Source organism: Lepeophtheirus salmonis, chromosome 12 (assembly GCF_016086655.4).
Source record: "Lepeophtheirus salmonis chromosome 12, UVic_Lsal_1.4, whole genome shotgun sequence".
Taxonomy (NCBI): Eukaryota; Metazoa; Arthropoda; class Copepoda; order Siphonostomatoida; family Caligidae; genus Lepeophtheirus; species Lepeophtheirus salmonis.
Window position 1 is genome coordinate 13,223,029 of NC_052142.2, and position 26,694 is coordinate 13,249,722.

The 26,694-nt window shown below is 30.3% G+C and overlaps 2 protein-coding genes and 2 long non-coding RNA genes across 14 annotated transcripts in view; 1 reads left to right on the forward strand and 3 right to left on the reverse strand.

Annotated features, from left to right (window-relative positions):
• Nucleotides 1-17,744, reverse strand: part of LOC121126800 (glutaminase kidney isoform, mitochondrial) — a 97,380-nt gene extending 79,636 nt beyond the window's left edge. For 2 of the 11 annotated variants that reach the window (XM_071892091.1, XM_071892087.1), the window contains exons 1-2: nt 17,577-17,718; nt 12,598-12,763 (exon numbers count right to left, since the gene is read on the reverse strand). In XM_071892091.1, coding sequence (XP_071748192.1) covers nt 12,598-12,749 — 152 coding nt within the window. In that variant the 5' untranslated portion in view covers nt 12,750-12,763; nt 17,577-17,718. Of the gene's footprint in view, nt 1-8,587; nt 8,731-12,256; nt 12,527-12,597; nt 12,764-16,400; nt 16,768-17,576 lie in introns of all 11 variants that reach the window. The other 9 variants (XM_071892090.1, XM_071892089.1, XM_071892086.1 and 6 more) reach the window with 9 other exon arrangements.
• On the reverse strand, nt 1,715-8,572 carry LOC139906760 (uncharacterized). Its single transcript, XR_011782641.1, has 2 exons — nt 8,069-8,572; nt 1,715-8,016 (listed from the first exon to the last, which is right to left on the reverse strand). It is a non-coding gene; the product is annotated as an uncharacterized lncRNA (long non-coding RNA).
• Nucleotides 17,731-22,094, forward strand: LOC121126801 (uncharacterized). Its single transcript, XM_040722146.2, has 3 exons — nt 17,731-18,747; nt 18,810-18,940; nt 19,007-22,094. Exon 3 carries the CDS (start codon nt 19,826-19,828, stop codon nt 21,062-21,064), a length of 1,239 nt encoding a protein of 412 aa, XP_040578080.1. The 5' UTR covers nt 17,731-18,747; nt 18,810-18,940; nt 19,007-19,825; the 3' UTR covers nt 21,065-22,094.
• Nucleotides 22,095-22,569: 475 nt separating this feature from the next.
• Nucleotides 22,570-25,375, reverse strand: LOC139906786 (uncharacterized). The gene is made up of 3 exons (XR_011782733.1): nt 24,610-25,375; nt 24,417-24,556; nt 22,570-24,354 (listed from the first exon to the last, which is right to left on the reverse strand). It is a non-coding gene; the product is annotated as an uncharacterized lncRNA (long non-coding RNA).
• Between the last annotated feature and the right edge of the window lie 1,319 nt (nt 25,376-26,694).

Genomic DNA, 26,694 nt, shown 5'->3' on the forward strand with positions numbered 1-26,694 from the left:
AAACACTAGTCATGTACTATATACATTTAAATTAAAGAAAAAAATCTTATTAAATAATTATTGATATTATCACATATAATCTTTAAACTTGACATGAGCATCAGGGCCATAGCTCTTCCAATGAATATGTAAACATGATCTTACTTGATGAAGAAATAAGATCTCATTTTCCATATTCTCTTCCATATGCGTTTGGAGTGTTTCGAAATTCCAGGATACCATTTAAGAATCCATCAGATCTACATTTTCTTCCTGTTTTCTTCTAATAAATTCTTCATACTTTTCACCAAAATCTCAGCATGTCCTTTACTTTGCAATAAAAAAAGGGGTGAAGAAGGTCCCATGTTATACCCCACATCTCCAAGAGTTATGAAATTCCCTGGAACTAAACTCAGGGCCTTGACCTGTCCTTATTTTCACTGGAATCACGGTTTCAGATAATATTTTTCTTAATGTCACTATTATTTCTCCCGTAGGTGGAACTCTTTTTAATTCCTGTACATCAGGATATCCTCAAAGACAATCTCCATATACCAAGTAATATTTCCCTCCATATTCGAACAAATCTGCAAACGTGCTCTCAAATGGCCTCATTGGTATCGGGTCCCTCATCATTGTTTCTTCTAATAAAATAAGTCATCTTTCTATACATTTTGTACATGTTCTAATCATTTTTTCAATATCTGAGTTCATTTTAGGTCAACAAATAGTCTGTTTAACTCTTATTTTCGTCTTCTCGATACCTTGGTGTGAACTTTGAAATCCCTGAAGAACTTGAACTTGGCTTTCTTTTGGAATTACCAGCCTATTACCATATACAACAAGACCATTTTCAATACTTCAATCATTTAATATCTTGGAAAATGGCTTTACTGAATAGTTTATACAATTGTCTTCAGCTGCATTGACTAAATCTTTATATGTTTGATCTTTCATTATCTCTTTACTAATATCTTCTATTAATGGATCCCCGAATATTTTTTCATCTTTTAAATGAGTAGCTCTAATAACAGTAACTCTAATAACTTGTCCTTTGTCATTTTATGTACGTACAATAATTTATTTTATAGAATTTTCATTTTCAATGTTGATTTCCATGACGTGATTGATTTTATTCAACATGTCCGGACTACATAATGGTTTAAAAGTTTCTTATTTCGTAACTTCTGTTTGGTCATTCATCACCGTCACGATTGCTCTCCAATTTATAAATTCTTTGAATTCTATATCTTCTTCTATCTGAGGTAGTGGGGTTATGTGAATTTTTACTTTTCCGAGACATGCTGATGGCCATCCTTCTATTTCTTTCCCATCATCTTTACTTCCCTTTTGATCAATGATATTTTCGAACATTTTCTTAATAAATTGTTGCTTTTCATTTCGAACTTGTTTGTGTTCTTTCATCATTATTTTCATTATTATCATTATAGTTTCTTTATTTGTTACTTCTACATTCTTTTCCAACTATTGAATCTGCTCATCTTTTTCTTCATGAAGAAGAGGGGTGGTTATCTTTTTGATTAAACTCCACGTCTCGCTTGTGTTTTGCAACCTAAAGTTATGACATATTTAACTGGATTCCGGTGTCAGAACAACAAAATATTATTTGGATCAATCTATTATTTCAATATTCTGTATATATAATTTATTGTTATTAGTTATATGATTCCAATTGTTTAATTTTGTATATTTAACATAAATGTATGATGGTATATTTTTTATTATGTAGATTATATTTAATTAAAGCTTTCTTTTGTAAACTTGGAACTTCAAATATATTTCGAAATACTCTACTTTGTCGTTTCATTAGCTATTATTCTGAGAATAAGGGTCATAATGAATTACAATTTCATGGAGTGTGACGTTATAAAATCTACTGTAAGGGATAAAAAAACGTCGAAGTCAATTATACGTGGTATATCTTCATTAAACATTTTGCTAATAAATACTTTCGTTATACCCTCAAAAATCATAATAAAGCAGGCAGATGATAATCACATAAGTATTTTAAACAATGATACCATATGTATTTTTCCCCCCCTTCTCCTTGCACGCGTTTTTCTCTACAATATTATCAACTTTAATAATGAATAATGCATATTATAATAAGATGATAGATTTGACGAGAGAGTTATCCTAACAAAAATATAAAAAATAATGACTCCTTATCGCCGCATACGTCACACTTTTCATTAGTACTTGCTTGTTTACTCTATTTGAACACTAGATGCTACATCAAATTTGAAAACAAATATAATTGAAATATAACAACACATACTTATTAATGCTAAATAAGTTATCTTGTACTTGAAATTATGAATAATACCACTCAGTAAGGCATTATAAAATTTGGCCACTTAATAGGTAAAAGACAATTGTTTACCTTTGATATGTTTAGACATTTCCTAAGATGAACTAGATAAACTCCGAAGTCGAAAAATATCAAACATATCGGGACAATAAATTTTAAAAAATATTAATGACGAAATATTGTACTTATAACTCACCAAGTTTATTAATTTGCTAGACAATGATGTAGTTATAATCTATAAGAATACGTTAAATATATTATACTTTAACTCCAAATTTATAGAAGCTTTAAGATAAATTGAATAAATAAATAATATTCAAATCAATGATTTAAGTATTAAATATAAAAAATTCGCTGAATAACTAGTTTGAAAAAGAATCATTTGGTACAGCTACTTAATCCCATTGTGAAATTTTTTGTAGTGGCGCTCCCTACGTTTTCAACATACCTATAAAGTCATAGCTAAAACATATTTTTACTGCATGATGTTTTTTGGCGAATTACATTTTCAGTTACTAAAGAAAAATTAAAGATAAGATATCCCTACAAAGGGATTCGCTTAGGAACTATTTTCCTTCAATAATATAACTTATCCCTACGACAGATTAAATTCCCTACGAGTAGTAGTACTGATTCGAACTTGCAGAAAACAAGTAGGACTTTTGTAATGCTGAGTGTAATTGGGTTGAAGTTTTTTTATAAGAACGGGATGTCATCATCTGCTAAATAGTCTTGGATATCGATATTTGAAGCAAAGTCTCCAAGAATCCCACAGTCATGTTTACCACGTGACTGACTTGCGAGCATTTCTAAAGTAAATCAAAAGATATTTTCTTCTACAAGACACAAAAGGTGCAACTTTTCAACTCTTTAATAGATTTATTGGTAAATAATGAAAAGGTCGCTTTCCCGTAGCGAAACCATTTCTCCTTTTGAATTGTAATAATATTGAAACTGTGAAATATTTTCAATGATTTTATCAAATTCTTGATTCCACATACAGTATACAGTATACAGTATTATTTGAATTTTGGATATGATGTATTCTTAAAATTCTGGTATCTGGAAGAGGTGATCATAAATCAATCTTTTCAAGACCTGAATTTGGTTGCCTAGGGTAACTAAAGTAGAATTTAATTATGACCCGACTTATGAAGATAAATTTCCAAGAGAGTTCACAATTTAATTGCGAACTTTAAATCATAATTTTTGACTTTGTTCAGTATGGTAAGGACACAGTGTTTCATATCACTTTATTTTTATCTCCAGACACAACCATCCTTACGACGATAATGAGTTTGGAGTATTTATAAAGCAAATGATTGGACGTTCCAGTTTCATTTTTGCAAAAAGAACACAGTCTATCTTTAGAGATTGGTTTTGATTTGTTCGTAAAGACAGAAGATGTTACCAATTCATAACAAGACCGTCTTTGACGGGAGTCGGTGTAATTATTGTTAAAAAAAATTGTGATTCGATGTGCCTTCAGGTATAACACTATACATCAGCATTTTCGTCCACTCGTTAAAGCCAACATTTATTATTGTCATTTAAGCCATAAAAAACGAAAACAACTATTTAAACATTCAAACGCAATAGGTTTGGCCTTTAAATGCCTTTTTTTAAATTATGTTCTGAGAGTATAGTTTCAATTCAGAGCCATATTTTAAAGTGTAATAACTATGTAAAAGAAAATTAAAGGTAATAAAAATTAATAAAAAACATTTCAGCATTCGAAAGAGAAACTAGTTATTAAGTGAGTAGAGTTCCTACAAAATGTATCTAATTATACAAAAATCAAGTAAAATGAGGGATCACATTTGGAAGCTAAAATTTTCTAAATATTTTTTCAATTGTTCTGTATTATAATTGAAACTAAAGAATAAATCTTAAATTACAACTTAAAAACATTTGCCGCCCAAAAAAGTTTTAGATTTGGATTGATTTCTTATGAAATATTTAGTAAATAAAAAAAATAAAGGATGTGTGAAAAAGTTCCACAATTAAAAATAAACAAGTTATAAGCTTAAAATTAAAATTTGAGGTTTGGGCGATAGGCATTTCAAGACCTGAATTTGGTTGCCTAGGGTAACTAAAGTAGAATTTTTCGTTTCGTCTTTAGACAAATAGAATTGGGTTTCGCCATGGGCTGTAGTATTTATGGGCGCTTTGATCTCAGTGTTTTAGAACCCGAAGTTTTTACTAGATCTTTGTTATGTTTATATCATAAAAATTGACTTTAATAGTCAATATAATATTTTTGGCAGAGAGTGACAAGCAACCTCTTACCTAGCAGTTGGTCAACGCAGGCTAAGACTTCTGTTCTGAAATGTTCATCCTTACTGCGCTATCTGATATTAAAATTTAGTGGTTTGAAAATTTAATGAGAGAGAGGAATACAACGTACGTTGATTCACATGACAAAAACATTTGTGCCAGCAGTTTTTACCACTCCAAATAATTAGGATCAGCCCATGTTCAATTTATGCTTGAAATAAGTTAAAGTATATTTTTGAAAAACCTCACTGCAATTATACTGACAGAATTTATTGGGCATAAAATATTCACGCAACATCCCTGAAAGGGGCATGCAAATAAACGGAAGGAAGAGAGACAACATATCCTGAAATGCAGAGTCCAAGATACAACGTCTTCCGGATATTTTGAAGTTTTCGAAGAAATGATTAGTCAAACGGACGAAGAGAGACACAAACAAAAAACAAACACTTTCAAAATAGCCTATGTCATTACAACCTGGATATTATTTATATCCATTCTCCTCTGCAATTAAACACTCTCCAATTACTCAAATTTTGGTTAATCAAGGAACAAACACTACCCCAACTACATATATGAATTTCATATATATATCACTCAAGCCTACAATATTAATTATTGTTTTTACTCTGCAGATAATTATACTTATTACTTGGATCTTGTTTGGGATTCCATGATCCTATGGGGAGGATCGATGTCTTTTCTTTATCGTATACAGACAAGATATTTTCATCAACCTAGCAAAAAATTCAACTAAACTTCTATCCTCTTGATTAGCTGGAGCTCGGAGTTAGCTTCTATTTTTTAAATAAAATGGTCTGTAGATAAATACAAAATATTACGAAAGCAGAAACTTCACTCAAAATTTATTATTTTCGTTATCAAAATTGATGATGCACCGTTGAACAAAAGTGCACATACCGGATTTAAATTATGGCAAATTTAATCAAAAGCAATTTTTGAATTTGACTCCAACGACAGCAACACACTTGCTCCTAGCTTTAAGAGAATCAATTACAGCTTAAAATTTTTGTAAAACACCAAAAATTCTTCAGTGGTTTAAAAACTCTTTCTTTGCAATTCTGATATTTTTATTCAAGATCGGCTGCACTTATTCTACCAAAAACCTCAAATAAAATTATATACCTTTTAATAAAGAACTGTTATTGGCCAACAGTTATTATAATTAACTTTTTTTTAGGAAGGAACATTATTTTTCCATTGCTGAAAGATTTTGATATTTTACCAAGCTTTTCTAAAGATTTTTCAACGTGCAAAAGATACATTGTAATTTCGGAGAGAAAAGAGTATAAATTTCCGTAATAATATCATTTGGTATGATGACAGAGTTGTAGCATTGTTTTTTATATCGGGATTCGTTGATTGAGACGGGGGACTCTCCAAATTGTTGTATGGGAAAATGGGCTTTATTATTAATCTTACACTGTTTTTTCAATGTTTGTGACGCTACTACACAAGATTAGATTTCAAAATCTGATAACCTTCGTCTCTTATTACTCTTAAATATTTTAGATAATACTGATATAAGTAGTATATGCTCAAATATGGTTTATAAGCGGTTTTGAGATTATAAAATATAATGCTTGATGTCACAACTGAGAAAAAACTTAATCAAAGTAAAAAACCATTTTTTTAAAATGTAATACTAATTCGAAGTAAGCTATTAGTCCGAATTTTTACTATACATTTATCTAAAAATGAATGTTTTAAAATTCTAATGACATCATTTTTCTGAATATACCATCCTGCTGTGTTATTACTGGTTGCTCAACAAAAAGTGGGTTAAAATTTCTTTCAGATAGAAGTTTTTTTTTAAAGACAAATTGCAATGAAAAATTTTTACCCATGTATAGATAAGGATAGACTTTGGAAATCATCACCTACATCAGTAATTACCGGATTTAATTCCATCCGACGGATTTCCAAGAACCAAAACGAAGCTACGAAAGATTTGGAGGTAGATCAAGCCTGCACTTTATACCAGATGCAATTCTCTGTCTTTTTACTGTGGTTAAAAGTGAAGCAGGGGGACTCAGTGCGTCATGATAGAGCAAAAACACGTCATTGTTCAATGAAGATAGACAACATTTTTTAAATTATAAACTAAATGAAAGTCAATCTGAATGAAGATCAACAGCATTTTTTTTAATTATCAACAAAAAGAAAGTCAATCTGAAGTAAGTTTTATTACTTTATGTTGTTCCATTTTTTACTAGGTATATTTCCAAGATGTTCAAATGAGCGATCGTTAGATGAACGTTGAGACAGTGGACTTTATCACTGAAAATGAGAATTAAGGAAGTTCTGATAATACTGGAGACAAAGAATGTAGAAGGTATATTACTTCCACAACATGAAAGAACGTCAAAACTTTAATTACTACAGAAAATCTCGTTCACCCCATGTTTTCTATTGAAAACTTTGTTGACGTCTCATCAGGTGTGTTAACCAATTAAAACTTTGCTTTGAATAATAAATAGTTATTTTTGAAGTAATTTCTTACTACTCAGAGAAAAAGTACATAAATCTTTTCTCATGTCTTGGGCCTTCTGTTGATCATCTTAACTATAAAATCACCATTTAATACGAAAAGATGAGCTTTTATAGAGTTTCATGAAGCTCCGTCAAAACAAAGATGATTTGGAGCTTTCGATTTTCTTCAAAATACATCAAACTTCTGTTAGGAAAACTTTCAAGACTTGGGTTCAATTTCTTATATTATCAATTTAAAGAAATTGATCGTTTTCTGCCAAGGATATCACCGTCCTTTACATGCCTAAAGACATTAAATTGAAGTTTCCTCATACTATAATGATACTATATGGAATTGAATTAAGAATAAATAAGTTATAAAATTTAAAAGATCAAAAGTCGACATGGAGCTCATATAAAAACTATAATATAGTTAAAATAATGGTTGGAATAAGTCCAAAAGATGTAATTTCCTACCTCTTACCAGTGTATGGAGGCTCATGTTAATTGAAAGATCTGAATTGCTCAAGGAGATTCGATCATGGCTGATGGAAGCATTATGGTGCAAGACCTTTTTACAAATCAAAACGTAAAAGTTAATACACCAACACCATTGCGAGGAATCAATCAATTTATAGGATCAACTTTTGAAAATGACAGGAAAATCGCTTCTTAGCAAATTCATTTAAGCTAGTCATGTGACTTGTTAAGTCATATAAAATTATCAAAGGATAATTTAATTACAATAAAACTTACATAGGAGGACGCAATTTATACGTTTTGATGAGCTTTACAATTGGAAATAGCGACAGAAACAAGAAATAGTGGTGGAAAAAGGGACCCACCTAGTTTAGTGACATCTCGTCTTCCTGAAGCCTATCAAATTTCGCCAAATCTGGATGCACTACAACCACCACCTTTCTTCTTTCCATTTCCTATCTCGATTTTTATTATTTCTGAATAATATAATTTAACACGGACTTTTACCTAAAAATTAGTGAATGGGTGTGTTAAATAATCGTGATAAGTACAACTGATTGGTGATCAGGAGATCCATATGTATATTTCCTTGGGACGCCAACGCCTAAACAATAGCTGTAATCCATTTTTTTTTTCATGTGCAGCTCATTGTTATGTGTTTTTCTATATCAGAAGGGTTTAGGTCTAAAATCATCATCAGCGTGAGTACCTTAAATGTAGATGGTATTAATGAAGAGATGAATTTGTAACGGTGATAGAACTGAAAAAAAATCTACCTCTTTTTCTCGGTCATTCTGTGTTAGATCACTCATTATAAAGACATGAGAAAAATAATATCTAAAGAATCTAAAAATTCTGCTAATGCAAGCTTTTTATAAATAACGAGAACAAAACAGGTTTGTAGTGATTTTTAGTGAATAGGAATTAGTTAATAGCTAAATTGTATAATTAATTTATATAAAAATATATGTGTATTGAAAAAGCATATTCCCCCTTTAGAATATAGATTTGTGGGCATAAGTGTACCTTTACTTGAATTTTTCCCAGAAGCCATTCTGATTTTATGTCCATTATCGAAAATTCCCTCTTTACTTGATTGGATTAGATTTGATCCTTCGCAAGATGTTCTTGAAGTATAAATGTGCTCAAAATTAGAACTAGGCGAATTTCTGTAATAAAAAATCAATTTAAATTGAAAAAAAGGTAAGTCTATTTTAGCATAAGATATTTGGCATTTCTAATTAAAAAATTACAAACTGTATTTGGAAGATATATTAATATACTATAATGACAAAAAATGTAATAGGTAGTTCTTTCAACATTGAGTTAGGCTATAGAAAAGACAACATGATGAGACTTGTAATTATTAAAACAAATTTCAAAACTTTAGAAAAAAGATTTTTTCCTCAAGGATTTTCTTTCATTTTGATCTGTACGTAAGTTTTTATAATATATAGAGCTGCAAAAAAAATACTCAATAGTTATACACGTAAAATTATAATTAAAATATTAGTTGGCAGCCTGTTTATTCTAAAGACGTGTAATTTTTTTATCTATCCTATTTGCTGCTCCCATTATATCACTGTTTAACTTACAACAAATAAGATAACTAAAATCTTCAAATCCAAATTGTTAAGTTGAGACTGTAAATGGTAAAAGAAGTAAATAATATCTATCATCCGTATGTAAAACGTAAAAAGAGGTCAAATCACGTAATAGATACAAATCTTATGCCTAGTTGTTATAACGTTGTTTCAATTCTTTTTTCTTTCTTTTATTACCTTGAAGCAGCGCTTTTAATTTACAACTTTTAAATAAATAAAGGGTCAATTTTAAGCCACCTTTTTCTTTTTTGACATACTAATAAACCCTTGGCCCTCATCCCCCTCCCTTGTGGACTTACGTGTTTCATAATTAGTTTAGAGGCCAAGCAAAATATTTCGCATATTCGTTAAAAACTGAATAGGAGTACGTTTGAAGAACAGCTTTTTCTTTCACCTACCCTATCCCATTCCAAATGGTTTCCATTATTTTATTCAACACATTGCAGTCATGGAATACGTGTGGGATTGTTTTTGTTTGGTTGCATTATAAATGTTTCTCTGTAAAGAAACACCCAGACAATATTCCATTTTTAGAACAATCTAGTTTTGACCAAGATCACAGACGAACTTTATATAATCACGAACTCGGCCTTGCTTGTTAGATCCATCCACAAACTTATCCTTAAAATCTTTAGCAAGGTTGCTAATCATTTTAAAATTAGAAATATTATATGGATATCCTTAGTTTACTCTTGGTTTTAAGGAGTATTGTTAATAGAAATTTTTAAGCAATTTTACTAGTGGATGAGTTTCACGAGTTTCAAGGCCGTTACCCACTTTATTTTATCATAATACGCCTGACTCATCCAGACATTTTTATTTTAACACGCTTTGTCTCAAAATGTGAGACTTCCTTGCCTATTTCTGGTATCTTCAGGTATGTATTGTTAGTCTATGTGGCGAATATACCGGGTTGTCCATTGAAATCTAAATACTTACTAATTCAATAATGAATAAAGGTTGAATGATTGAAATTAATTCATTTTTCGCTATAAAGCATAAATAATTAGTTACAAAACAAAACAAGTCAAGAAAATAAAACTTGGACGTGATAGACGTATTTCCATTCACGACCTCCAAGGGATAGGGCGTCTTAAGAACCTTCGTCTACGCCGTCAGCAAGTCTGTAATGTTGGAGAGGAAGGAGCGATCTTTCAAAAACTCCAAACTGGACTCGCAGGAGTTAAACAAAATAGTCCAAGCCACTGTCCTCAAGTCTACGAGTGCACACGCAAGAGATCGCGGAATTTTACAAAAAAAAAATCTAGAGAACTATCAAAAAGGTGGATAGAAAGAGCCATGTGAGGGTGGAGAGGCCACTTTTAACATCAGCAATGAAAGAAATCCATCTCCTTCATTGCAAGGCTCTTTTGAATGAGTCTTTTGAGCTCTATTTGACACACTTGCTACCCCCTATGGCACTGATTCCAACCCTCTCGACTATAGCTTTTGGGTGCATTTTGAGGGGAACCCCTGCAGTGTCCGTCATCCAAACACCTAGGCTCTCAAAGCAACTTTCAGCGAGCACTGAGACGCAAAGACAGATGACTACATCTGCAGAGGATTCCCGGCTTTCTACCACTGCCTGAAAGCCAACATTGCTACTAAGGGCTGGTACATTAATTATTAAGAAAGCTCAGATAAAATCTATTGAGAGTATTGTTGTATTTCTATTCTTAATGAAAAAGTTATTTCTAGTTGAAATTTAAAGTGTTTTGATTTTAATGGACCACTTGGTATAATATCCTTTTCCCTTCATTTTCATTAGCAACATGCTAATGTCATCCATGAACTGCATGCTACTCTATTTTAAAATGAAAGAAGTAGAAAACGCCATTATGTCTCGATGTTAATCATGCTAGGACCTCTTTGTTTTTTTTTGTGCAAGTATTCGTTTTAATCGTGCAGCTGTTTTTTCCCTCTTCAACAATTATAAAATATAAATAATTAAATAGAGAAAAATAAACCAAATTTATAATTAAAAAAAAAAAAAAACACAAATAAACATTTTTCGAAAGGCACTTCCCTTTGTATGGCCTCTTAATCCATGTTGCGAACACTTGTACAAAGTTAAATGTTTGTGTTTACTTGTCAAGGGTGTCCACAAGGTGTGCTTTTTTGAAGATTTTTTTTTGGTTAGAATGAAAAAAACTTAAGAGAAAATAGAAGTAAAAATATTCTTTTCAAGATTTACTTACTTAAAATTAGTAATTCGGCCAAATTATGCAACAGAGCTAAAAATTTAACTTTTTGTGAATACTGATGGATTTTTGAAAATATTTTTTAAAAAAATTACTATTTTAAATTTTGTTTCAAAAAACTTAACATTTTAAATTTTGATCCATAAAATTTAGTATCATAAATTTTATTTCGATTTTTTTTTGAAAAGCAATGGATTTTTGGAAAAAATTTCAAAATATTTTAATGTTTGGACTTTTAAAAAAATCAAAAACGACCCCCCTAAAAAAAAAATATATATATAATATTTTTCATATCCTATTCCTAAAAATAATGTACATAACAACAAAAACCAAAACAACTCAAATGAATAAAAAAAGGAAAGAAAAAGATCCTTTATAAGGACCGATTATCTCAGTTTTCTCTTAATTCCACAGCAGACCAGATAATTAAGAGAATGAAGATAAGACCCAAAATACGCTTTATTAAGCGAATTAATAATATTTTATTATTCATCATGAAGTTTGAACAGAATACCGGAAATATTCCCAACTGGCAATTTTCCTCCAGTACAATATTACACGGGGAATTTTCCCCAAGGCAGTTTTTTGATTATGAATGAAAATCCTGTTTTCTGGTGGTCAGTTAGTAGAGTTTGCATTTTAAATTTAAATTTAAACTAGTTCTCCTCCGCAATGTATAGACAAAAAATTTAAAAATAATATTAATATATGAAAAGGAAAACTCTCTCTTCATTTAAAAGCACAGAATTAATTCTGCATAAAATATTTACGCTACCTCGTATTTGAGAAGCAAATGGGAATAAACAGAAGAAGAGAGACAATACAAGTATTTATTTTTATTTCTAAAATTATTTTTCAATACCAATATGATATTACTTATGGCATCTTACCATATTATTAAAGTCTACGTGATTTAAAGTTGACTCACTCCACTTACTCCCTTCTATGAGAATAGACGAAGTTTTAAGATTTTACTCCTCGCTCATTCATGGTAACACGGTTTGTGAATGTACCTTTAACCAGATTACCAATTTATTATTTTATGCGAACTCTTATTCAATATTCTTTTTACAGCTCTAATAATATGAAACAGAGAAGGAATAATTCTGATATTTTAGACGAACTGAACTTACTGTTTATTAACTCCCCACCTCAAGTTTCTCCAAAGTATACAAAATAATAATAATAAATATAGTTTATAGTAATTATGTTTAGAAAAAAAAGGTCTTACATAAAGATATCTCCATAGCTCTTAGCCTGCGAATCGATATTTGTTTCTTCTTCATTTTCGATTGCAGAATTAGATGTTTCTTGCTGTTGATTATCATTTTGTGCAATACACACAATTTCTTTATCACAATCTAGGAGCTCTGTACCTTCCATGAAAATACTTTCACCTAAAATAACAAATGAAACATATTTGCAAAGAACTTATTTCTAATAACAATTTCAAAACTAAATATATATATATATTTTTTTTTGGGGGGGGGACATCCAAAAAGTACAAATGGTAAGGGCTATTAGCCATTTTAGCGACCGAAAATTACAAATTCTAGAAGCTTTACTTGACATATTTAAGAAATATTTTTTCTTTTGGACTGGTAATTTTTCTAATGCATATCCAATTTCTATGGAAATCAGAACTAGTTCGTTGGAGAGGGTATAGATTTTTTTGCTAAGATAGTGGAATGAGAATCTCTTACATATTAAAGAGATGGGGACAAAGCAAGCTGATTTATTCCTTCTTCACATCCAAAAAGATACATTTTGCTATATTATTAGTAAGAAATGTGGTGTCTGGAATAAAATTAAACGTATTAGCAAAAACCAACACTTTTTTGCTACTTCTTGTAACATTAATTGGAATAGCTCTTTATTCAGTATTATTTATTGGTATAAGAAGTAGTTGATAGACTGAAGCCGAACAACCATATAACAATTGCAACTTGCTGAGACACTTCAACTAAACTCGTAACTCTCAATATACATTCCATATAACAAATGGTTAATTTCATGTCAAATCCACCATGGCATGTATTTTTATTTTTCAAATATAAGATGGAATATTTTTCGATAATATAAGCTATGATATTCCTTATCATTATGAATGATGAATAAGTTATAAATGTCTACATAAGAATGTCGTTTTTCAGCCTAAAAATGGAGATATGTCGTGTACAGAATAACATACAAAATCAATCAAAACATTTTTATAATCATAAAAAACCCTTCTACATTAGTTTCATTCATCGTACTTCAATTTGATGATTGTCTTATTGCTAAAAAATGCCTCTGAACAATAATATTCCAGAATTACTATAATCTCAAATATTTCTTAAACCTGATGACCTAGAAAGATCTAAGATAAGTTTTTAAGTTTTGAATTTTGTGCTTAAAGATAAATTATATACTAGGCTTCATTTCATTGGTCGAAATTTGGTGTTCCCCCGATTTATAGAAACAAAAACACAAAATGAAGAAACAAAGAGTACCTTTAAAATATCAGTCTAACCCTATATATAGGGAAAACTTGTTACATCAAGTATGTCAAATATTCACAGAGAGCAAATTATTTTGAGAGTGTCAAGAAACTTGTAAACAGTGGAAGGTTAAAAAATAGTATTAAAGTTATATTGGAGGAGAATGGTACCATATAAAAATGATGGGATGTGGAGAATGGTTAGGGATTATTTTGCGAGAATTTATAGTCCATTGGCTGTCCAGGATGGGACAAATGAATATTATCTTCAAGTATTTATACAGTAGAGCTAACTTCATGGACTTATTAGGTGAAGCTGAAGGCCATAAGTTCCGTTTGGGTTATCTGAAATAACAATATCAATCATGAAAGATTTAGACGTAAACGTATCAGTTGAGGAAATAGAAAAGTACATAAGACCTTATAGCAAATACAATAACGTGACTGGACCGAATCGTTTTCCATATGAATTCTATGTTCATTATTCCAACAAGTTATCACCTATACTTGTACAGGTATATAAAGAAGCCATTAAGAATGGAAGGTTCGACCTACTTATAACGATGGGAACACTGACATTATACCCCAAACATATGGAAATCTCATACCTATGACTATGTGGAACATTTTTTTAGCGGAATTTTAAACAAAAGATTGAAATGAACTTTAACATATTTTATCAACAACTCAAAAATATGGTTCGTTCCTGGAAGACGAAAGGAGGATGTCGTTCGAGAGGTGATGAAAGTCATATCGGAAGTGGGAAAAAGGGATACTTATGATGTACTTATGTCAATATATTTCAGGAAGACATTCGAATATTTAATACATACGTATACGTATTTAATATGGCTTTATTGTTAAGTTCATACAAATGGTGGCGGTGAGTTGATCTAATCTACAATCAGTGTATGCTTTGATATAAGCAGAGGATGGAGACAAGGTGATCCAATGGCTCCCAGTTGTTCCCCTGATCTGGGAAATAATCTCATACAATTTTTTTAGGGTAAATATCGAGGGGGATTTTGAGGATAGAGTAGAAGTTTTCACAGATATGACGATGGGATTTTTTTTTTTTTGAAGATGACGGTATTTTCTTCTTCTATGAAAATAATTTTCGGAGATAATTCTAAATGGTTGAGAAGGCATCTCAAACAAAAGTAGCTCTTTGGAAGGAGACTTTTCCATACATTAGTGAATTTACAGAACAATAATAAATACTTTAGCCTTTAGAAAGATTTATTTAAAAGATCTGGAGGAAAGACATATTTTTATTCTGTAAAATTGGGAAACTCCGGAACAACTTTTCACAAAATGCAATAGTACTGAAGTTACTGAGTTACATTTTTGCTTCCAACGGTTTCGGTCACAAATCAGCTTTATCGGTCTCGCTTCCAGCCTTCGGTCTCTTTTCTTTTTTATACAGTCCCAGTTTGGTAATAGGTACTTAAAACAAGGGGCGTTGCTAGAAAATTAAAATAATCATAGTATTGTAGTACTTAAGAGAAAGATAGCAGATTGTATGGTTGACTTGATTGGGTAATAACGAAATGATTTCAGGCCGTTTTCTGTTTCTTTTTGGAAGAAAGGTTCTGATGTACAATAAATGTAAGGACATGTTTCATTTACATTCAATTTTGTAGATAGATTATTAAAAAATTACATTGTATAATTAAGAAAAGATAAAGAAGAATAAAGTTGTACATAGGTACAAAAAAATAATAATTAGGAATTACAGTTGCTCAGTTTTCTATTCTATGTCTATTTAAATCATAAGATAAGTTTCAGACATAAACACGTAAATAATAAAATTTCATAGAAAAGTAACCTAAGTGTGAGATCCTATCATGAGAGATTTGATTATAAAACCAACCCAATTTTTATTACAGGGATATCTCTACATATAAATAAATATATATAAAAATAGCAACTTTTTCCATGCAGTTTTTATTACACACTCTACTATTTTGGTGACAAGTGGGATATTCAATAATCATATCCATGAGATTTAAACAAATTTCAAACGCAAATATGAAACAATTGTATAATAGGTTCATAAAAAGACAGAAAGGACAGAACTGGTATCATTGAAAATAATCGATAGAATACGGGTTGAAGGATACATCAGAGTACTAATGCTTAATGGAATTCAAGAGTTTGGATATACAAGATCAGCAAATTAAATTACTTGAATCCAATCTTATATGCAAGAATGCAATTAAAAGGGCTAGTAATGGCTTTAACCGATTATTAAATGCTATGCTAGACGACAACCTTTATGTCTTAGTAACTCCTGACAATATGCCTAATGAATATACTGAGCGCCCTGCTCAAATATCTCTCAGCTGTAGACAACAGATCATTTATATGGATTTTTCTAATAATTATTAGTTAGATTAGTTTATACATTCTACTTGGCGTATCGGGGAAAAAATATTTTTACAAGGTGTACATTATGTTTTCCCTCAAAATATGTAAAATGAATTTCAAACAAGATATATAAACAGACATTTTGAGAAGAAGCCCTATTAACTTTGCCACATAAACATTGTTACCCTAAAGAACTTAGAAGCAAATATCCATGATGACGGAGACATATTTCAACTTTGGACTTTTCGACTTTGGGAAGATATTGGAGCAGCTAACGGAGTATATATTGAATGAAAAATATTCTTCTTTGTCATATATTTGAAATATATTGAAAATGGAAATTTTCAATTTATTAATTTTCTACGGTTTGTTGTTCTTGAAAATCACAAAAGATGACTTAGTTTCTTGATTCTTACTTTGGTCACCAAAATTACACATAATTTTCTCCATGAAATGACAATGCTGTGTATTTCTTCCATTGTCCTCGTTTCTGTTCTTCCATGAGCAAATTGAAAAATATCGTTGTCAAATCTTCCTAATGATGCTAATGTGCTTTGAACAAAAAAATTAATTAAATAAGAAATCCCAACTAATTTCTTATTCTAAAAAAGGAGCAATATTATGGGATGTCAATATAATGTAACAATAGAATTTAAAAAAATCGTTATTAAGATGAATATTTCAAAATGAAGTTGTTTTACAAATTTTAATGAAGCATAATTAAGATTTGTGGTAATTCAAAAGAATGTCTTTATAAATGCATTTGGTTTACCCGCTGTAAATTGTAATTGCTCAAATAAAAATATATATTTTTCATTATATTATATTATTTGTCGTAAACATCATTATACAATAATTTATGTACTTTAAAACAATAATCAATAGACAAAATAAAGAAGGGCTACCAAATAAAGTAAAAAAAAAACTATTCTTCAAGTTAAATTTCAGTAATTTGTAGAAAATATAAACAAATTATTTCAACATTAATAATATATTATTCACCAATTATAATATTTTTGTATTGAATAAAAAAATATTGAAAGTTTGGAAAGGAATAATATTCTGAGTCATGTTCATTCGAAGAAGGTAAATTTGTATGACAACTATTACCATAGCTAGAAACAAGCCTCAAATAAATAAACAATCACAAGAGGAATGAAGTCATAAGAATCTATTAAAGAAATTTGTTATATTTTTTAAAGGACTCAACTTTAAACTAAACAAATCTATAAATGTGGCAAGTTTTTTAATTCATAATAAAATATGCTTCATAAAAATTCAAAATATTAATTACTTTAGAATAGTTTATTTCAAAAAATGATATATATACATATTGATAGTAAAATTATCATCGAACATACCTTAATCTTAATTATGGATAAAAATATTAAATATATGATTTAGATATATTATTATAGTATATATATCAATCTTATCGTAGCTTTTCACTTGTGTAAATACACAACAGTGACACTTAATTTTCTGGATTATTATACTAAAGTGAAAAATCTTAGAGAAAAATATAGAAAGGAACAGGGAAAAAAAAAGAAAAATTCACAAAAATAATACTAACAAATGGGGAAAAGGAGAATTTGTTATATTGTTTCAGTATGCGGCATAGTACTTCGTGAATCTCAAACTTTTTGGTTTCAAAGCAGCCTCTACATTTATTTCTTCACAACTGTCTTCCGATGCAATCTATGCTGTGACTAAGTATCTCAAAGAACTCTGCTTAGTCTTCTTCGAAAGTCTACATTTAGACTTACATGCATATTTGGAGACTGTATCAGCTTGCTGACGTGCTGTATTGCAGATAGGATGTTATACCAAATAAAGGTTTAGATGTATACTAGGTACTACCTTACCTACTCAAGCAAAGACCTGCCGTCAGTCAGTATAGCATAACTTGTTCCTCACCTCAATTACAGGGATTAAGTCTCTTAAATAAATAAATATATGATCATATTTAATGAGGAAAAAAATATTTATTAGATTTATATAGCTGGATATCCTATATATAAAAAAGAAGCCTGTGAAAGTGATAAATTGCAGTTTTTATAAAAATCATTTTATTCCAATATCAACCCTAACAGGTTTTATTTTTTTAATATGAATATATTCGGCTATTTAAATCTAATTTATGTTTCCCTACAAAAATACAACAAATGGACCCTTGAACTTAGGTTATAAAATTGAAGTAATTTTTCAATTATTTTACCTCTTTTTGTTTCTACTGGTGTGTGTTAAATAATAATAATTATTTCTATTGGCAATCTGTACCACATTTATCATTCGTCTTCATGTATACGTGTATAGGAAATATAATTTTCTAAAAATACCTACTATAAAGATGGTTTGAAAGTTAAGTCCTAGTTTTTCCTTATGGCCAAAAATCTCTTGAGCTATAAACTTAGCGAATAAGTAATAGGAGAAGATACAGCTTTCATCTTATAGATGTTTTGCGGTGATGGACCAGAAATTCACGTTTATCTTACGGGAAACACGTTCCTAGTCCTTACATACAATGATCAAGTTCGAATCAATTTCACAAAGTTCATCTGGTGTTCATTAATGAATAAAAATTTCGAATTAAGGATATGAAGAATAACAATCTGTGATGATACCCCATAGAGTTCAGCTACAGGATTGGACACAAGGATCTATTTGTTTTCAAGGATATGTACGATTCTTCATTGGCCTAGTCCTTCATATGCTACCCGTATAGGTGAATATTCTTTAATTATTGACTCATTTGAATATTAATTGTTATCTCATTCTCAAATGCCTGAAGTATAATTTATTTGACAATGGAGTTGTCCCTTAAAAACTTAGATGGAATTATGTTGAAGAGGGTTTTCCTGCCAGTTATCGACCGTAATGAATGCCCTATTCAGCTCAATGTTAGGAACTCGAGTCAAGGGGAATTAATGATACAGAACTTTACAACATATTCTATAAATTCCATAGATTTACAATATTGACAAACTACATATGCTCATATTGCACGTCGAGCAAACGAATTGTGAATCATATTGTCGTCAAAATGGACAAGAGGATTAGTATCTAACCGATGTAGTAAGATGCTGTCAATTCCATGGATGCCTCCTATATCTGATTAACGATTATTTCCTTTTTCGTTATTATAACACCAGGGCAGGATCCTATGGATTGTCTCTGAGTCCGAGGTTCTCTAAATCATCAACTTTCTGCTGTATTACTGCATTAATTCATTTTTTTTCAAATCTAAGTTCAGCAAAGGTTTAGATTCTTACCCATATTGATAGTAAACGTTTAATATGGGATATAAATATTTTATTCTAAGATTTCCAAAAATATTGATGTTGAAGAATATAATTGCATAAGATAAATAAATGCTAGTCTGTTGTATGATTTAGTTATTGTTATATATATGCATAACTATAGGTTTGGTGACCTATGTATAAATGTTCCGTGTGTGTTTTGTGTATAATAATATATTAATATGAGAGTCATTCTGGATTCTCCGCGTGAAGAATAAAGTATATATATAAACTCCATATCCTCATATATATCATATCCACGTATATCATATGGCGCAGTCGATAAACCAGAACCAATCTTAAGAAACATAATGGAAGAACTTAAAAGTAAGAAGTTTGACTTTATAAAATCAAAAGTTAAGGCATACAAAGGTCATGTCACAAGGAGCATTAATGAACTGAAGCGTTCAAACAGAATGGAATTAGTAGAAATTTCTCATCAAAGGGCCCGTGGAAGATTACACGTCTTAGAGGATATTTTAGAATTAATGGAGTTCAAGTCTGAAACAAAGGAGCAACAAGAGGATATCTTGATGTTCATGGAAGAGAGAGATCGCATAGATGAAGAAATTATGAAGGAACTCACGAAAAAAATGGAGGAACTAGCAGGCAAGGAGCATCAGCATCTGCCTTCAAAGGATGGAGAGTGTAAAGTATACGGAAAAATTGCATATAAGGAACCGCAACTATTGAGAGGAAGCATGGATTTGAATGAGTTTATTGAATGGAAACCCAGTTTTGAAGACTACAGGCAACTAGCAGGAGTTGATAGCTACTCTCACGCAATACAGCTAGCGAATTTAAGATCATTCATGGATATAGAAATGAGGGAGAAATTAAGAGTCTCAATTGGGATTAAAGAAAACACAGTATTATCCATTCCTGAAATTTTGGAAGAATTGAGGAAATATTTTCGCTCTCAATATAACATTGTTCTTGATAAGGTTAAATTCCATTCCTTATATCAAAAAGAAGGTCAATCATTCGAGGACTTCTATGTAGAAGTAACTCGAACTGCAAATCGTGCCGAATTAAATGAAAGATGCGAAAATAAAGACTGTTTCGAAGAAAATATCAAAGTTAAATTAATTGTGGGACTTCGGGATGAAGAAACGAGGAAAAAACTTATGGCCATAGAAGAAAAAGAATATACACTTCAAAAAGTTATTGATAGATGTAGAGCTGAGGAAATGTCGAAGAGGGATGACGAAAAGTTAAATTCTGCAAAAGTCAACAAGATAACAAGAGGAAAATTCAGGGATCAAAGCCTTAGTCGAAACAAAAATAGTTTTAGGAAAAATCCTCATGAAAGAAAAATAATGGATTGTATAATCTGCTCAAGAGACCATGTTATAAATAAATGTCCTGCTTGGAAACAGGAATGTAGGAATTGTAAAAGAATTGGTCATTTTAAAGATTCAAAGGCCTGTAAAAATGGAATTGCAAGAAACAGAAGAGTCACGGTAAGAAACGTGATCACATTTAGTCCCTCACCAGCAATACAAGTTCGATTAAAATCTCTGGATGGAACATACTTATGCAATTCCTGATTCTGGTAGTGAGGTATCTATTGCGGAGGAATTTTTTTTACAAGAAATTCGAATACCACTTAGACATTTAAATAGACCTTCAGATTCTCGTTTAAATGGAGCTACTGGAGCTACTTTTAATCAACTAGGATCCATAATTTTAAATGAAGGTTTTGGAAATGAGGAAATTAAAGAAGAGATTATAATAGTAAAGGAAAATGTTAAATTTCTAATGTCGTGGGTATTGTGTAAAAAATTAAGGATTTTACCGGAAGATTATCCAAGTCAAATTGAGCGAGGTAAATGGAAAAGAGCCAGAGAACCTAGTGCTCGTGGAATCAAGGAAATGAAATATATTTCCGATGAAGAAATTAAAACCATGAGAGACAAGCTTTGTAAGGCTCCAAACCCAATTTTAAAAAAAAGGAGATGGGAAGAAGTTATCCGTATTGAAGATCGGTGAATCGGTTCGGATACAAGATCATAAAACCAAAATATGGACCCATCTAGGTACAATTGAAACACAGGAATCTCAAAGGCGATATCTCATACGTATGAAAAATGGTCGTCTTTGGCATCGTAATAGGAGATTCATCCGTTTGGATTCAACAGAAGGGAAAAAGTGGATTTCATTTCATATAACTTAGATTTATATTTTGTAATCATTCTCCTGGGGGGGAAAAGGGGATGTTATATATATATGCATAGCTATAGGTTTGGTGACCTATGTATAAATGTTCCGTGTGTGTTTTGTGTATAATAATATATTAATATGAGAGTCATTCTGGATTCTCCACGTGTAGAATAAAGTATATATATAAACTCCATATCCTCATATATATCATATCTACGTATATCATAGTTATCAACAATTTATGGAATACGTTGTTACCATAAACAATTATTCAATTAAAATTTTATATATCGTCTGTATATTTTTTTTATACATCTTATTTGGATTTTACAAGAAATAATTTATTTATTTATCGACTTGCTCATGTTTTTTAATCATTATTTAAATAAAAGGATATTTGAATTAAAATATACAAAATTGACGTTTATTTATAAAAGAATATTTACTGTATTTTTTTCTTACAAGATTTATGTAATCATAATCAATAAATTAAAAGAACTCCACTTATATGATTTTAACATATATTATTAAAGGTGTTATTTCTAATAATAATAATTTATTTTACTAAGTAAAATAAAATATATCATTAAATAATATACATTGTAAAATATGTAATATGTCGAGCAATAATAGGAGGAATTGATAAATAGTAATGAGTAAACAAAGTATTAACCTAATAATTACTAAATGAATTTTATATCATAAAATACATACATATATTGTTGAATCTATTATTATTAATTTATAATATTAGTTAATATATATTTATATAATAATAAAACTAGAAGTTAAAAAAAAATTATATCATTCTTACAACTATTTAATTACTATTCTACGGTGCTTTACTATATGCTTTATTCTTTAAGGGATCTATAATTCTTCTTAATTGGATTTTGAAGGGGTTCTTTTCTAGGTTGGACCTTATAAATTATTTTAAAACTTCTTTGAGCTTAATAACTTGCACATGGTTTTGTACCAAAAAATTCCCTTAATCAAAAAAAATTATTTTTACATTTTTTTCCATTTGCGCTGCCAAAACAGGGGCCCGTTTGCTTCCTCCCACTGGACTCCTTTTTTTGAATTTTGAAACATGAATCAGAGTACTTTGTGTATTGGTCAAAGGCTCTTTTTGGGACTCAGTGATTCTGCTGCAAATTTACATGAGCCCTTCATTATCAGTCTCTGTTTCCGAGTCCATGCCAGTTTCCTGGACCTTACTTGCTTCCAAAAGTTGTTTCACAAGCTCTTTCTTTTTACAAGTTTCCTTACAAATATCTCTGGAGGATTTGGGTTAATCTGAACTGGGAGAAGCAAAGGGAATATAAAGTGAGGGGACTGCATCACTTTTTGTATTTCTTCCTGGCTTTTAAATCAAGAAGTTCAGATTCCGATCAAAGTCATTGGATATAAAGTGCTATCCCAAATCTTGGGGTTCTTAATATTAAGTGGGTTTTCCGCCTGAAGACTGAGATCCAAAGACGTTGGAGCATCAAATTTTTTCGGACGAAATGCAAAATAATGGGAATTCCATGGATTGGAACAGCAGGGCATGGCACAAACACGCTTTAAACCTTGGTCTTTTTGCTAAACAGATCCAAATTAGTGCACTTTAATTCAATGAAATTCTCTGAACTGCTACAACTGTGACGTCAATACGTCAGCTAACGCCAAGCAGACTGCCTTATAAGTATAGTTGATAATATTGTAGAGAAAAACGCGTGCAAGGAGGAGGGAAAAAAAAGACATATGGTATCATTGTTTAAAATACTGATGTGATTATCATCTGCCTGCTTTATTATGATTTTTGAGGGTATATCGAATGTATTTATTAGCAAAATGTTTAATGAAGATATACTACATATAATTGACTTCGACGTTTTTTATCCGTTACAGTAGATTTGAATACGTCACACTCCATGAAATTGTAATTCATTATGAACCTTATTCTCAGAATAATAGCTAATGAAACGACAAAGTAGAGTATTTGAAGCTCAAAGTTTAAAAAAGAAGGCTTTAATTAAATATAATCTACATACTAAAAAATAAACCATTAAACATTAAAGTTAAATATACAAAATCAAACAATTAAAATCATATAACTATTAATAATAATAAATTATAAATACAGAATATTGAAATAATAGATTGATCCAGATAATTTTTTTTTGTTCTAACATCGGAATTCAGTTAAATATGTCATAACTTTAGGTTGCAATACACAAGCGAGACGTGGAGTTTAATCAAAAAGATAATCACCCCTCTTCTTCATGTGGAAGTTGCTATATACAATTGTGCACAGGATAGATATATCTCTACCGATGAGATCTAACTAATTATTAATAATAAAGTAAATGTCAAAATCATAAAATTAGACAATAAATGTATTAATAAAAAAATGTTAGAAATAAATTCATCGTAAAGATTTAGAGCAAAAGCTAATTATGTAGTAATGTCCGGCGATATTACTCCCTATTAAGAGCATCAAAAAGATTTTCCCCGTTATTTAGGTATGCTTATATAACAACATACTATTATCATGAAGGATATACACAATTGTTAATTATAATGCAACACCCAATGTAACTACCCTCGTTGTTGTGACCATTTAAACAGTTGTTTTTGCCTTTTATGAGTTTTCTGAACACCATTTCTTGGAGCCCATCAACCATAGCTAAGCCTTTAGTGATAAAAAAGTAATATTTATTGACTATGTAATATTGGAAAACCTAATTATCATACCCAAGTCTTAAAGCGAAGTAAGTAGTCTCAGACAAACTAGTTGCAAACCATCCAAAGCTACTACCCCCGTTGTTGTGACCATTTAAGCAGTTGTTTTTGCCCTTTACTGAGTTGTGTATCATAATTCTTGATATGTTTAGCTAAAATAGAATCATATTTTATCGTTAGATTTAAAAAAAAATTGCATACTTACTGTGAGATAGTACAAAATTCAGAGTTCCATTTCGATATTAGTAAATATTTTATACTTTTTACTGATAACTTGATCTTCATTTGGTGTGGATGACTCAAAACATTTTTATATGTATTTCTATAAATGACATCAGTACCAACATCCTCTATTAATTTAATGATGATTCCTTGGGAAGAGATATGTTTACCCTTGTATTTCTCCATAAATTTTTTGAACGTAGATAATTATCAATGGATAAGGTACATACAATAAGCATCGTTGTGAGATCAAAGTTAAAGTCTGGCTTGATGTATTCATCGTTAAATTGATTTTATAGATGAATATCCATACTCTAGTTATAAGATGAGGATAATGAGCGGCGTGTAATTCTAGACAGGGGACTAAAGGTACATTTATACCGACAAATCCAACAAACCATCTGTTTCTCATCCGGTAAGTATTTTCCAAATTCCTAGGCCTCCATTTTCAGAAATCCAGACAGAAGGCGACGTTATTTTAGGCATTTTATTCAGTTCTCTATCGACTATCCCCATCTAATATTATTATATTAATATTGAATAATAAAGGCGGGAATGATGACGTTCTTGATTGATAGAAGAAGATGTATATTATTTAATCAATGATGCCATAAGTATTTCTTCTCTTCTCCTCGCACGCTTTTGTATTCTTACTAAAATTATCACCCTTACTTATAAGATACTTGTTCCTCACCTTTATATCAAGTCAACTTGGATAAGTCTTGTTTTGGCCTTAAGTCCCAAATAAGGCCAAAATCATATTTAATTATTTTTTAAATCATCAACCACCTGGTAAGAATGTGCTTGCAACGGAGAGGGGAAGAAAGAAAAAAATATTTAGAGGTTAAATAAATATCAAATTTGAAATTTGCGCTCTTTTTTGCAATAGCTACCTGAAAATAGTTTTTTTATTTACCAAATACAGTATAAAATGATCACTAGCGCGTGGAAGAAAAATATTCACTCTTAGGATTTTTTGTGGAGGTATAAACCATTTTTTGTACCGTATCCGTACCATTATACTATACAATTCCTTATCTTTACTTATTTACCTTTTTTTCAGATTATGGTTCAGTATCACGTATACGATGATAAAAAATTTATTTTTATTTCATACATTATCTTCTAATATATAAAATTATAAATTGATAATAATAAACAAAATTACTTAATAATAATAATAAACAAAATATAACAATAAAGAGATAAATTATAACGAGAAAGGATGAAGAAAAAAATCGAATATATACTGAAACTACGTAACTCAACAGAGAAATGGAAAAATGTTTCTATTTAACTCAATAAGTGTAGGTTTGCGCCCCGGTCGTTCATAGAGATGAAAATATACTTTATGCATATGGACTTCAAAGAAGATTCCTAGATTAGATGGAGTAAATGTAATAATTTAATTTTTACTTATACTTAACCAATACAACTCTCCGTATGACCAATTAATGAAACATTTAAAAAATAAAACAAAAAACACACAATTTACCCCTCCTCTTCCTTCACTTTTATTCAAAAGCAAGACCAAGTTTCCCCTAATAAAGATTTTCAAAATTGGGGAGGTAAAGAAAGACCTCTTCTTATTTTTTATTTTTTTTTAATCCTTTACATTAGAAGAATAAAAAGGGGATTCATTAGAATATTTTTAGACTTGCTAATCCATTTTTTAATTAAACTGTAAAAAGTAGCGTGTACAGGTCGCTTCGATGGTACTTTTTCTTATGTGAACGGAGGATGCATTTTATTCTCCTTGTTTCTAAGTGCTATTCAATGTACTTCATCCCCCCCGCCCTCAGTTCCAGTTTGTAAGAATAAAGAATATTGATCAGCATAAAAAATTGAGCTAAAAATTTTCTAATCTATAAAAGCTACATGGTACAGACTAAATTTGGATAAAGTAGGTACCAAATATCCATACATTTTTTTAGATGGTTCCATGTCCGTCCGTACCATTTTTTTGTTACGTACCAAAACAAAGTACGGAGGAACTCTTTTGATACAGACTTGCCAGCTCTGAAGTCTTTGTTGGACTTAGAATAGAATTAAGGATCGATATCGTTCT